The following is a 13,842-nucleotide window of genomic DNA, read 5'->3' as shown; positions in this document are numbered from 1 at the left end:
ATAAGATAAAAATAAGATGGAGAGCTTCAAACAAGTGTACTATAATGCAACGATAAGATATTGGTGAATATTTGAGTGTTCCCTGTAGAAATCTTTCAACTTTGCAAAATGTGCCTAAAACTTTTAAGAATAGGATGTTGGAAAAATTGTATTCAATTAAAAAACCACAGAGTAAGTGCATGCTCATTACACACAAAAGCAGAATACATAAAGTAAAAGGTGAAAGTCCTTTCCTTCTCCCCTCACTGCATCTGACAACCAGGTGCAGGCACCTTGTCTGAGGCCCCAGGGCAAGGGTAAACTTGGTAACATAGATTTGTTCCCATTCGGGGGCTGGGGCTGGGTGACACTTCTTAATCCCATTCCCCATTCTGTTAGACCCGTCTGCCAGCCCGACACCTGTGAGTGAATACAACTGCCCAGGTGCTGGGTTGGCAGGTGGGAGATGGATCTGTAAACTTTCAGAAAGAAAGCCCCCAGGCACATTTTGTTGCCAATGAGGAGGCTGGCAAAAGGGGAAATGACTTTTGATTATTGAAATGTAATGACACCAAAGCTCTCTAAAATGATGGGGTTTCTCCTTGTGGCCTTCCAAGGAGCAAGGGAAGAGGCTGTGGGTACCTGTGGTGGGCATTTGTCACTGTGTAACACCCTTTTCTTTCCTGTTACCCCAACTCCAATTCTGTCCAAGGGATGGGGAGCCCTGCCCAGGGGTGTGAATCTTGATGGCCATGTGATTCAGTCCTTGCCAATGAGACCAGTGGAGGCCTTGGTACCTTTTCTTTCTGGTAAGCGATAGGTCCAAGGAGGGTCCTTTTTTGTCCCTTTGGCTTGGGATGCTGTCTTGTGAGGATGTGATGGAAGGAGCCATGGCAGCCCAGCAGATGTGAAGTGACAAGCTGGGGACGAAAGGCAACACATTAAGGATGGTAGAATGCAACAGTGGACACAGCACAGAGATCTTGGCTGACCTCTCCAAGCCACTGAAAAACCCAGTTTTCAGACCTTGGAGGGCTTGTTAGAACCCCAATTGCTGGCATGATGGTTCACTTTATGTGTCAACTTGACTGGGCCATGGGATCCCCAGACCAGGGGTAAAACATTATTTCAGAGAGTGTCTGTGGAAGCATTTCTAGAAGGAGGGGACCGCATTTGAATTGGGGAACTGAGTAAGGCAGATGGCCCTCCCCAGTGTGGGAGGCATCATCCCATCTACTGAGGGTCTTAATAGGATGAAAAGTCAGGGAAGGTGGAACTCACCTTCTCTACCAGGCCTGAGATGTGGATTTTCTCCTGCCTTTGGACATCTGGGCTCCTGGTCTTCAGGACTTACACCAACCTCCATTGTCCTCCAGTCCAGGCCTTCAGACCTGGAATGAATTACACCCCCTGGCTGTGTCCCTCATTCGCATGTGGGACTTCTTGACCTCTAAAACCATGTGACCCAGTTCCTATAATAACTCCTTTTATCTCTCTCTCTCTCTCTCTCTATGTCATATTGGTTCTTTTTTCTTTGGAGAATCCTGATGAATACAGTAGGGTCCCATCCCCAGAGTTTTTGATTCAGCAGATCTGGTGTGGGGCCTGAGAATGTGCATTTCTAAAGAATCCCTAGGTGGAGTTGATGCCACTGGCTTGGGGACCCCACTCTGGGACCACTGAATTGAACCATTATTAATTTTTATGGTAGTGGTTGTTACTTGAAGCTAAAAGCAGTGCATTTAATAAAATGGCTTTGCAATTTTTTATTTTTAAATTTTAATTTATTTGTATTTTTTTGGAAACAGATCTCTACACCTCTCACATTCCTTTAAAGCATTTGAAGAATTCAGAAACGAAGAGCTACAAATCTGCCAGGACCAGATTCTTGGGTCTGAATGGCAACCGAAGGGGAAAGAATCTCGACAGGGCAGAGGAAGATTGTGTCCACTTAGAGGTGACGTGTTTTCAAGATGCCAATGGTGTGGCAGTCAAGCTAGGAAAAGCAGCCTGCCACGGTGCAGATAACAAGGCAGTGGTACCTGTTGAGAATTTAAACAATAAAACTGACTAGACATTGTGTCTACTTTTATTATTTCTATTGGAGGACAATTCTAAACAATGTCATTGGGGAAGTGCTCCCTCCACTCCTGGCATGTTTTGGATTTCTTACGTATGAGCTGCGGAACTGCGTTCCCCTCTGACACGCTGTGGCAGGAGAATGAAAGCCCCATTGGGGACCTGCCTGAGTAATTTAGAGGGGACAACGCTGTCCTTGAGGAAAACGAGATATGGGCAGTGGTGGGGCTCAGTTCTCTGTTGGCTGCTTATAGTGAACTTGCTGGGGAACTCCTGCCCTCCTCCTTTTAAAATCGCTGTGCTGATGTTGTCCATACCTGGTGACCTCATGGCAAGAACATGGTTTTGGAAGACACAGGGCTTTGTTTAACTGCTCGACATTGATAACACCAGCTCATCCATCTTTGCAAATGTACGTTGAAGCCTTCTTCATTCTTCTGCATCATTCCCAGAAAGGACAAAGTTTTCAGCAACTCCATATAATGGAGCTTTGCTTACACGTAGGAGCAGTTTGGTGTAGGAAAGGATACGGGCTCCAACTTGATGAAGCTCCCTATGGCCAAATCTGAGACAATTTAGCAAGAAAATAAACAATGATAATAATAGATTAGGACCCGCAGGATAAACAAATACCCACAAATTCATGCTGAGATAAATAAATCATTGAACAAATAAAGAAATGGGAGAGAAGAGGGTGTTTTTCCTTAGAGCAGAATTCCAGTTATTAAACCTCAAGGGAGTAAGAAGCATAGAAAATGGCTGCTAGGCCTACATCACACTGATTGCCGCAGGGGTGGGCCATGGATGGATGCGACAGAAGTGGGCCAGAGGATGATGCAAAACAGGTCATTTGCAAGGTCTCGAGGTACCTCCCCCAAGGATGCTAATAACAGAGGGAAAAACAGCAACTCTGCAATACAGAAGCCTGAAGGAGCCGCTTTAACCAAGTGATCAAGGACAACATCGGCAGAAAAGAGACGTAACATCATGAACCTCTGCTATGGCACAGTGGGAAGAGCACAGGTCACCTCTGTGGTATTCTTGTCCCAAAGGCATAAGCTCCACCTAACCAGGAGAAAGCATCAGGCAGTCTTCAAAGAAGGGACATTTTGGAGAATAACTGGCCAGTATTCAAGTGTCAAGGTAACGATAGACAAAGACCGAAGAGCTGTCCCGGACTGCAAGGCACTAGGGAGACCTGAAACCAGATGGATATGGCCTCATACGGTCTGTAGATTAGTTAGCAGTTGTGAACCAATGTGAATTTCTCAGATTAGATCACTGTATTGTGGTTATAGAAGATACTAGTTTTTGGGAAAGCTGGGAGCAGGTTAAACAGGTACTATTTTGCAAACTTTTATAAGGCTGAAATTATTTCAGAATAAAAGGTAAAGAAATAAACAGGTGGACTTTGGAGTCATTCTGCCTTTCTTCAAATCTGGCTACACTACTTGCTAACTGTATGACATTGGGCAAGTTACTTCATTTCTCTCCTCAGTTTCCTTATTTGTAAAATGGGGATAAAAAGAATACTATCTGGGAGGCCGAGGCAGGTGGATCACTTTAGCCCAGGAGTTTGAGACCAACCTGGGCAACACAGTGAAACCCCGTTTCTACAAAAAGTACAAAAATTAGCCAGGTGTGGTGGCACACGCCTGTATTCCCAGCTACTTGGGAGACTGAGGTGGGAGGATCAAATGAGCCCAGGAGGCGGAGGCTGCAGTGAGCAGAGATCGCACCACTGTAATCCAGCCTGGGTGACTGAGCGAGACCTTGTCTCAAAAAAAAAAAAAAAAAAAAAAAGTTACCTATCATAGGGGGTTGTAATGAGAGTTAAATGTGTTAATGCATGTGCAGTACTTAGAACTCTGCACCTTGGCCCAGCATAAGGGCTATACTATTATGTGCAATTATCAGAGGAGACTGGCAGCATCTTCTGATCTTAGGGACGTTTACTCTCTGTGTGTGTGTCTCATTGTGCTTCTGGAAAGTTTCTGATGCAGGCCCCTGGGCTGATTCCTTCTCCAATTGATTACTCTGGCCTAAAAGCATTTCCCTTTCTACCAGCAGCCAGATAAAGCCAAATTCAGTGTCAGGATCCGTAGTATTACCTTAAGTATTACCCACTTAATGGGACTTAAGTATTACCCCCTTTTAGAGGAATAAGAATAACTTCTGTCTCACTTAGGGTTTCACCGAGGAGATGTCTGCATTGGAAAGACAGAGTTCATGTCACTAAAGAAGCTTCTGGGGCCAGTTTCCCTTATCCCCATTGCAGGGGGCAGACCTTTTGGGCTTGCAGGACCAACATCCCTGATTGGTTTGGGAGGGGTGTGTGTGTGGATCTGCCTCACAATGGCCTGTCTGAGCCCTTTTCTGATGTCACACGTTAGCATTTGTTTGGCCAATAAGACGCCAGCACACACACCAGCTTCAGTCCCCACTTGGCCTTACCTTTGACGTCACAATCTGACCTGTGGGTATTAATCTGGTCACAGCTGCTCACAGACCAGATGGCAAGGTCCAGGGACTAGCACAGGAAGATGTGGAAGAGAAGTGGCCATCAACCCAAGATCAAAGCAGAGGATGGACCTCTGGCTGGCCAATTCGAGGTTCTGGGTTCAGTTCCAGAACCTGCCATGCCACATCCTCTAGAGCTGTCAGAACTCGAGAGCCTCTCCGTGTTTGAGGATATTAGGCTTCACATCAGGGAAGTGGGAGCTCAATTGGTCAAGAAAGTCAATGCCATCTTTCAGCTGGACATCACCAAAGATGGGAAGATCATTCTGCAGTGGACCATTGATCTGAAGAATGGCTCTGGGGACATGTATCTGGGACCTGCCAGGCTCCCAGCAGACACTGTCTTTACAATCCCGGAGCCCGTCTTTATGGAGCTGGTTTTGGGCAAAATGAACCCACAGAAGGCTTTCCTTACTGGCAAGTTCAAAGTGAGCGGCAAGGTTCTGCTTAGCCAGAAGCTGGAAAGGGTTTTCAAAGACTGGGCTAAATTTTAAGCATGCAAAAATACCAAGGAAGAACTTCTCTTCGATGATAATGTCGAGTGGAAATCATGCTTAATCTGAAGATTAAAGTAAAAAGTATCCAATATTGTTACTCAAATTCTTCCTATTCAAGTTTAATTGATTTTCCTGCGGATGGGTAAATTTTCAGGGAGGGGTTTGAAGCAGTAAAAAGTGTTGCAGTGCATCAGTTAGAATCTTTGTCTTTTCTTTCTTTCTTTTTTATTTTATTTTTTTGAGCTTCATTTATACCCTTTATGCTCCATTTATGCCAGGGTGAGAGCCACATGTAGAGAAATGGCTGATTACGATCATTGGAATTAAATGCTCCAATGATGCTGTTCTTGAGACATTTTCCCTTTTTTAAAAGAAGTTTGATGTTTTGGGGAAAGAAGTGATAACCATCATTGCGCAGGTGTGCATTCCGCATGGTAACTTGATTCCATGAGGAAACTTTACTATGAGATTGCGGGGAGCTAAGCAAATTGGGCACCACAGGTCTGTGGGTGGAACCCAGGCAATAGAGGGGATGGTGCTCTTGGTGTATTATAACTTCTGATGGTTTCAATTCCAGGAGACTTGAAGGGCTTGGGAGGTGTTCTAGGCCAGTGGTTCTTAACTGGAGCATGCATCAGAATCACCTGGAAGGTTGGTTAAAGTCTGGATTGATGGGCTCCATCTCAGAGCTTCTACTCAGGAGATCTGGGCTGGAGAGAATGCACATTTCTAACAAGTTCCCAGGTGACGCTGATGGCACCACTCTTAGAGAATTCCAGCTCTGCTTCACTTCATGCCAAAGCTCTCAGTATTGACTCTAACTATTCTATTCTAGGCCAATGAGATGGTGCCGTTAGTTAAAGGATCTCCCAGAGCCAGATTCCACCGTCCTCTGTAAGCCATCTCTAAAGTATCTATGCTGTCAGGAGCTTGTGTGTTAAACATTTTACAAAATCAGAGGGCAGCCTGGGAGATTTCCCTTCCGGAAGCTCCCTTCACATGTTGTCTGGGAGAACAGAATGAAGTCCGATGTAGCTGATGTAACTCCTTGTGGGTGAGTGTGTGTGTTCTTGGCTCACATATGGTTTGTGTGTACTTTTAACTTGTGGGCTAAATATACACAGTGTGGATGCTCTGAAACCTGGGTGGAAGTTTCATCACAACTGCCATGCTCAAATACACGCCTACCAAATGATCCCGCCATTCTGTTCTTGGGTATCTTGTCAAGAGATAAGAAAGCATATATACAAGCATAAAATAAACACTTGCATGCATGTGACTGTTCATGGCAGCTGTGTTGGGAGTAGTCCTAAACTGGAAACAAGCCACATGCTCATCAACAGGTGAATGGGTGGACAAATTGTGTGGCGTCATACCATGGAATATTACTTAACCACGAAAAGGAAGAAATGATTGGCATACACACAAACAACAATGTCGATAAATGACAAAATAATTATGCTGAGCGAAAGAAGCCAGAGAAGACTGAGCACGTACCATACGATTCGATTTATATTAAATACTAGACAATGTAAACTGTAGTGACAGAAAAAACAAAAAAAGATTAGTGGTGGCCAAGAGACAAGAGCATGGGGAAATGGGGAAGGATTATGACAAATGTCATGAGGAAACTTGGGGGTAGTGGGTATATTCATAATCTTAATTGTGGTGATGTTTTCCCAGGTCAAAGCATCACCTTGTGCACTGCATATAAACACATGCAGTTTATTATGTGTCATATAAGCTAATCGTGTTGTTTTTAAGAACCTGCCACCCTCCCTTAGAAATAAGGCTTTTGTGTGGCTGTGTTCCTGAAGAGGCAGGATCCTCAACTCAGGAGGATCCTTCTGATCCTTCTGATCAGAAGATCCCCTTCTCTCAGCAAGATGAGCCCTCTCACCTCTTCTTGGTCTAGTGTTCAGCTCCTGACTGATTTGGATAGTTCTGCAGAGGCCTTCCTCCATTTCATATTAGACAAAGGCAGAGTGAGAACTTGTTGCTTACCAAATATCATCCTTTCTGTGGGAAAGGAAGAGACCATTTTTCCTGAGAGTGCTTTACTCCAGGGTTAGACATTGCTAAGGGGATGGGCATGGACTTAGTGCACATCTTGGCTTCTTCTCTCACGTGCGTCATTAAAGGGGTGATCTGCATCTTGTTCCTGTCAGTGCCCCCAGCCTGTGAATGTCTCAGAGGCTTCCAGTGGATTCTGAGCTCTGTTGTGAGCACTCAGCTCCACTGGCCCAGGCCTCTCCCATTCAACCATGTTTGAGGGTCAGACATGGGGCCGGCAGGTGTTTGGGGTGCCATTGTGCCACATTCCTTTTCTCTTCTTTTGTTTTTTGTGACAAAGTCTCACTCTTGTGCCCCAGGCTGGAGTGCAATGTCGTGACCTCTGCTCACTGCAACCTCCGCCTCCCAGGTTCAAGCAATTCTCCTGCTTCAGCCTCCCTAGTAACTGGGATTACAGGCGCCTGCCACCAAACTCAGCTAATTTTTGTATTTTTAGTAGAGATGCGGTTTCACCATGTTGGCCAAGCTGGTCTTGAACTCCTGACCTCAGGTGATCCTCCTGCCTCAGCTTCCCAAAGTGCTGGGATTACAGGCTTGAGCCGTCGTGCCCGGCCGTGCCACATTCCTTTTTAAGAGAAATGGCTCACCTAAGCCCCTACTACCTGAGAGTCTTGCTCATACCATGTGTTAATCGTAGCCTCTGCTGTTTGGTCCTGAGATGGAGGTTGCTTAGAGACAGGAGAGTGGGCAGAGGGGTTACGCAGGCTCATGCCTGGGCTGGCATCTGACCTATGACCTATTCTGACTTGGGACAAAAAAGGTGACCTGAACTAACTCAATTCCTTTCTCAAGAATTTGGAACTGGGAAAGTGAGAGCCTGAGCTACAAGCAAGCAGTGAGAATGGAATCGGACAGGCTGGGATGCAGGGGGTGAGGAAGGGCTGTGGGGAAGGGCAGCCATGGGGCAGGGGCTGGAGAGATGGAGGTGCAGGAGCCTGGAGTAGGGAAAGGTGGTCAACAAGTGAGGAGTGGGAAGCCCAGGCCTCAGAAACGTGACCGCAAACCCCTTTCAATCTCAAGAAAACGCTCGATGCTGGATGCCACGTGAAGCTGCTGGAAGGACTCAGATTCTGGAATCAGAAGCGGAATTTTGAGCCCAGCATCACCATTTTACGCCTGTCTGACCACAGATGGGTACTGAACCACCTCTTGCCCAAGCTTCTTCATCTGTAAATGGGACTAGGAGCCCTCTTGACAGTGGATTGCTGGGGAAACCTCACTTGGGCGGCCCGACAGAGCCCCTGGCTGGAAGTCGGCTTCCCATGCATGTGAGTCCCTTCTCCACTGGCTGAGAGGAAGGGGCAGGCACTCAGACTGGCTCCCCACTGCCTCTAGGGACTTTCCTGCTTTTTCTCCTCTACTCGACTGGTGCCCTGGAAGGTCACATGTGTCTCAAAACATACATCTGTGTTTTGTTTGGTCTATAAAAGGTGGACCAACACAGTGTTAGTAAAGTTTGAATTAGGACAATGTATATAAAAAATTGGATTTCTGTATTCTCTTTAAAAATTGGGTCATCTGGATACACTGAACCTGTATTCCTGCCAGGCAACAGCTGCGGGTGTGCAGCGAGTGGGCTCTCCAGACAGACCCAGGCCCCACTCCTCCTCGCTTGGCCTCCCTGGCTCTGAGGCTGAGAGTTGGTGGCTGCAGTTTCCTTGGGCTGGGCCAGTCTTGAAGGGCCCCTGTGGGTATTTGGGCTCATGACCGTGGCTTCCTACCATACATGGTCTTACTCTTCACCTGTCAGTGTTCTATGGCTGTGTAACAGGTTACCACACATTAAGTGGCTTGAAACAACACCCATTCATTAACTCGCAGCTTCTGGAAGTCAGAATTCCAGGCAGTCTGGGCTGTAGTCTCAGCTCCCATGGTTGACCTCAAGGTGTTGGCCACTCTGGGTTTTCTCTGGGGGCTTGAAGGGAGAATCTTCTCCAAGCTCATTCAGGTTGTAGCAGAATTCACCTTCTTGTGGTGATAGGACTGTTTTCTATCCGCCGAGAATGCTCTCAGCAACTTGAGGCTGGCCACATGGCTCCTCCATCCGCAAAGCCAGCAACGGTGTGTGGAGCCTTTCTCAGGCTTTGAATCTCTTTGAATTCTTCTGTCTTCATCTTCTGCCTCTTCATGAAAGGACTCATGTGATTATACTGGGCCACTCAGATAATTCATGGTAAGCTCCCTATTTTAACATGAATGAATTAGTAACCTTAATTTTGTCTGCAAAATTCCTTCTGCCATGTAAGGTAATGCTGTGGAGTGAATGTGTCACCCCAGATTCATATGTCAAAGCCTTGAACCCCAATGTGATGATATTTGGAGGTGGCGCCTTTGGGAAGTAATTTGGGTTAGATGAAGTCACAAAAGTGATTCCTCCATGACAAGATTAGCGCCTATATTAGTCTGTTGTCACATTGCTATATGAAACACCTGAGACTGGGTAATTTATAAAGAAAGAGGTTTAATTGGCTTATGGTTCTGCAGGCTGTCTAGGAAGCATGACGCTGGCATCTGCTCTGCTTCTGGGGAGGTCTCAGGAAACTTACAATCACGGCAGAAGGTAAAGGGGGAGTAGCACTTCACATGGCCAAAGAAGGAGCAAGACTTGGGCAGGGGAGGTTTCACACACTTTAAAACAACCAGATCTTGTGAGAACCCCATCAAAAGAACAGCACCAAGGGGATGGTGCTAAGCCATTCACGAAGGAGCCACTCCCATGACCCAATCACCCCCCACCTGGCCCCACCTCCAACACTGGGGATTCCAGTTTGACATGAGATTTGGTGAGGACACAGAACCAAACCATATCAGTGTTTTTACAAGAGGAAGAGACCAGAGTGCTCGTTCTCTCTCTCCTCTCTCTCTCCATCCCCTCCCTGCTTTCTTACTCTCTTTGCCATATGAGGATGTAGCAAGTAGGTGGCTCTCTGTACGCCAGGAAGAGGGCCTTCACCAGACTGGCACCCTGATCTTGGACCTGCCAGCTTCCTATGAGGAGAAATAAAAGTCGGTTGTTTAAACCGCCTGTCTATGATACTTTGTGATAGAGCCACACTAAGACAAGTAATGTATTCATGGGTGTGACATCTTATCCTAGCCACAGTCCTGAAGACTGAGGTGTAGGATTTTCTTGGAGGCCACAATCCTACCAACTCCCCCACCTCCACCATCTACATTCCATGCATGTCCTCAAGGTCGTCCTCCAGGAAACTGCCTTGATTGAGCTGTTGTCTTTCTCTCCCACAATTTGCATACTCCTCCTTTTCTCAGCTCTGTGTTCTGCCTGTGTGTGGGTGTGGTTCTATTTGGGCCACACAAATGCCCTGGCTTGTCTAAGACATTCCCAGTTTGCCCTGCAGTCTTGATGCTCAGTTAGTGAAATCTCCTTCTTCAGAAGAGGCACAGTTTGGATGACAGGTGACATGGCTCCCTCTGACCTCTCAGGACCTGTGAGTCTTGAGGGCAGAGATCAGTCAGGACCCTTGCCTGTTGCCTGTTTTCACTTTGTTTCATTCTCTCAATCCCTGGCACCTACACTAGATTCTCAAAATGTTTGTTGAATGAATAGACAAAAGCCTGAAATTAGAAAAAATGCACGTGGAAAAAAATCAAAATAATAGAAAAGGGTATACAGAGAAAAATCAGTTCTTCATACTTCTCCTGACCACTTTCCCCAATTTTCTTCCCCAAAGGCATGTACAGCTACCAGCTTCTTGTGTTTTCTTGCAGATATGTGCACACAAGCATCACTATACATGTTGTACATGTCCTACCTCCCTTTGTGGTTTTTTATCTTTTCACAGGGATGGAAGCCAACCCCAGATGTGATTCCCCATCTTGTGTTTCAAACATAGATCTCTCCTTCAAGTAATGCCCTCCTGAAGAGTAAGTGGTTGACTTGACTTGCCCAACTGAAACTTTTCTCACATTTGGCCATGCTCTGTAGGAAAAATCTCACAAGGGGCAACTTTACAATTGAAGGATGCAACATGAACCCCTCTTCCTTGGAGGCAGGATTTATTCCTCCTCATTGTATGAGCAAGCAGTCCTGCCAGTCTTCAGTATTCCAGGAGCCAGGAGCTAAGCTGGGATACTGACGGGACAGGAGAAGGTGGGGGTCAGAGTGCCTGAGCCCATCGCTTCTTCTGACTCCCCTGTCCTTGTGGACTTCTATCTGCCCATGGCCCGGCAGAGAGTGCTATGATGTGAGGGGCCCCAGACCGTGACAGGCATGAGGTTCTTTCCCTCTGGGACCCTAAGAATTGCCTGATTTGGGACAGAGTCCTAGCTCTAAATTGGGACTCAACAGGGAGAACTACAAAATTAGTTCTTTCTGCCACCATCAGAAATTGGGATAGGAGAGTGGAAGGCTCACAGTGGGGTCCTAGGTCTCCTAACAAGAATCTTGAGTTTATCTACAACCAGGAATATTCCATTCATTGCCTGAAGGAGACAGAAAACCTACTCTGATGGAGGATTTGTATCACTTTTCTGTTAGAGGTTAAGGAAACTCTTTTCTGGGAAACTGTCAACCCCCGACCCCTCGCTGGTTTTATGTAGGTGTTAATAAAACCCATAAAACCAACACTTACCTATCTTTCTGTTTATCTGCCAAAGGGTGGGAGGAGGGAAATCAGGCCCAGGTGATGACCATGGACACCTGGTGCTGAAGTGAAGGGCTCCTTCCAGGGACAGCTCGGAGGTGAGAGTGTGTCAGCTTATATGCTGGACATCCTTGGAAAGTAGCCCTTCATTCTCTGTTTGCAACCTGATTCACACCTTCCAAGGGACCTGCATCACTGAGTCAGTGGATGGTACATGGGAAGCTCTCACTGAGCACAAGACCCAGGCACCATAAGAACCTAATGCCATCTAGAATTGAAATGTTATCATTTCATTGGTTGAACAGTTCATTCATTTAGCTGTTGATTGTGCATCTTCTATGTGCCAGGCTCTGTGCTAAGCATTGGGATGCAATGGGGAATGGAGCCCTTTCCCTCCACCCAAGGAGATGACCACTGGAAGATAATCCTGACAGCAGGAATCTGAGATTCAGAGATTAAAGGCACATCTAGGCAAGGCTACTAGAAGGGGTTACTGGCAGAGGTTGGGCTAAAAGAGCTCCCCCAGAGATCCCACCTCTTTTGTCTCTGAACAGAGTTAGATGCACACTGTGCCCTAGGAAGGATGGAGCAAATGGCTCATGGCCCCTGTGGGAGTCTCAGTGAGGTGAGCCTGACTGCATGGAGACCAGACTGAGATTCTGGATCCTAGGGCAACTCTTAGGGACCTCACGATTTTGCAGGTGATTTTTTCCATTCTCCAAACAAGAAACAGGGAAGTAGGACTGTATCAGCTCCCATGGGTGGATCTGTTCACGTGTGTTTTGGCACAAGATCCAGGACAGCACCACCAAAGAGGGCAAGGTTTTCATTCAGGAGGTTTTAAGTTAGGGAACATCTTGGATTTTTAGTCGTGAATTGCTAGTTTCATCTGTTCACTGACTGACTGATCAATTAATCTATTTGTCTAAAAAATATTTTTTGAGCACTTATGATGTTTTAGGAGTTAATTACTTTTGGCAGGGCTGATAGTAAGCTGGGATATATGAGGCCAGGATTGGTTCCGACTGGTCAAACACCATTCCGGTTTTTCAGTGACCCATTCTGATGAATTTTTTTCCGTTGCCATATGGTTATGAAACATTCTGGAAATCACTCCTGGTTTGAGGAGCTGGTGGCAAGCAAGCTGAGGTTTCTCTTCTCCTGCAGCTTGTCTTTCCAGATGAGGGTTGTGGGGAAACAAGCAATAGACAGCAAACAAATAACCAGAGAAGACACTTGAGAAAGGAAGAGAATGTGGCTAAAGGGACCTGGGTGGCCAGCGAAGGCCTCTCTGAGAAGGGGCTTCCTGAACCTCACGCTCCAGTGACAGGCCCTGGGGCAAATATGCAACTGCCAGCTGTGGATTTGTGAGGTGATTCCAGGAAATACCCCTTGGGGAGTGGGGCAGTGGGACAGGGAGGGAAAGGAAGGTGATACAGGGCATATTATTGAGCATGTCATTGTTGAGGGGCTCAAACCCACAGAGCAGTTCAGGGAGATAGGGTAGAACACCACTCAGTGTTATCCAGCCCAAGCAAAGAGGGAGTTGCAGAATTTTAAAACTAAATCCCATCAGTCTTTGGTTGAGTGCTTGTGATGGTAAATACTGAGTGTCAACTTGATTGGATTGAGGGATAAAAAGTATTAATCCTGTAAATTCCTGGACACATATACTCTCCCGAGACTAAACCAGGAAAAAGTTGAATCCCTGAATAGACCAATAATAGGCTCTGAAATTGAAGCAATAATTAATAGCCTACCCCAAAAAAAGTCCAGGACCAGACGGATTCACAGCCGAATTCTACCAGAGGTACAAGGAGGAGCTGGTACCATTCCTTCTGAAGCTATTCCAATCAATAGAAAAAGAGGGAATCTTCCCTAACTCATTTTATGAGGCCAGCATCAGCCTGATACCAAAACCTGGCAGAGACACAACAATAAAAACGAGAATTTTAGATCAATATTCCTGATGAACATCGATGCAAAATCCTCAATAAAATACTGGCAAACCGGATTCAGCAGCACATCCAAAAGCTTATCCACCATGATCAAGTGGGCTTCATCCCTGGGATGCAAGGCTGGTTCAACAT

At 46.3% G+C, this 13,842-nt stretch overlaps 1 protein-coding gene and 1 long non-coding RNA gene across 2 annotated transcripts in view; one reads left to right on the top strand and one right to left on the bottom strand.

Annotated features, from left to right (window-relative positions):
* Positions 1-637: 637 nt before the first annotated feature.
* SCP2D1-AS1 (SCP2D1 antisense RNA 1) overlaps positions 638-13,842 on the bottom strand; it is a 24,740-nt gene continuing 11,535 nt past the window's right edge. Inside the window, exon 3 of the long non-coding RNA XR_014485104.1 lies at positions 638-899. This is a non-coding gene — a long non-coding RNA (SCP2D1 antisense RNA 1). The remainder of the gene's footprint in view (positions 900-13,842) is intronic.
* SCP2D1 (SCP2 sterol binding domain containing 1) lies at positions 4,518-5,178 on the top strand. The gene has a single exon (XM_017883460.1). It carries the CDS (start codon positions 4,602-4,604, stop codon positions 5,070-5,072), a length of 471 nt encoding a protein of 156 aa, XP_017738949.1. The 5' UTR covers positions 4,518-4,601; the 3' UTR covers positions 5,073-5,178.

Source organism: Rhinopithecus bieti, unplaced genomic scaffold, assembly GCF_001698545.2.
Source record: "Rhinopithecus bieti isolate Rb0 unplaced genomic scaffold, ASM169854v2 scaffold_641, whole genome shotgun sequence".
Classification (NCBI taxonomy): Eukaryota; Metazoa; Chordata; class Mammalia; order Primates; family Cercopithecidae; genus Rhinopithecus; species Rhinopithecus bieti.
This window is presented reverse-complemented; position numbering and strand designations above follow the sequence as displayed.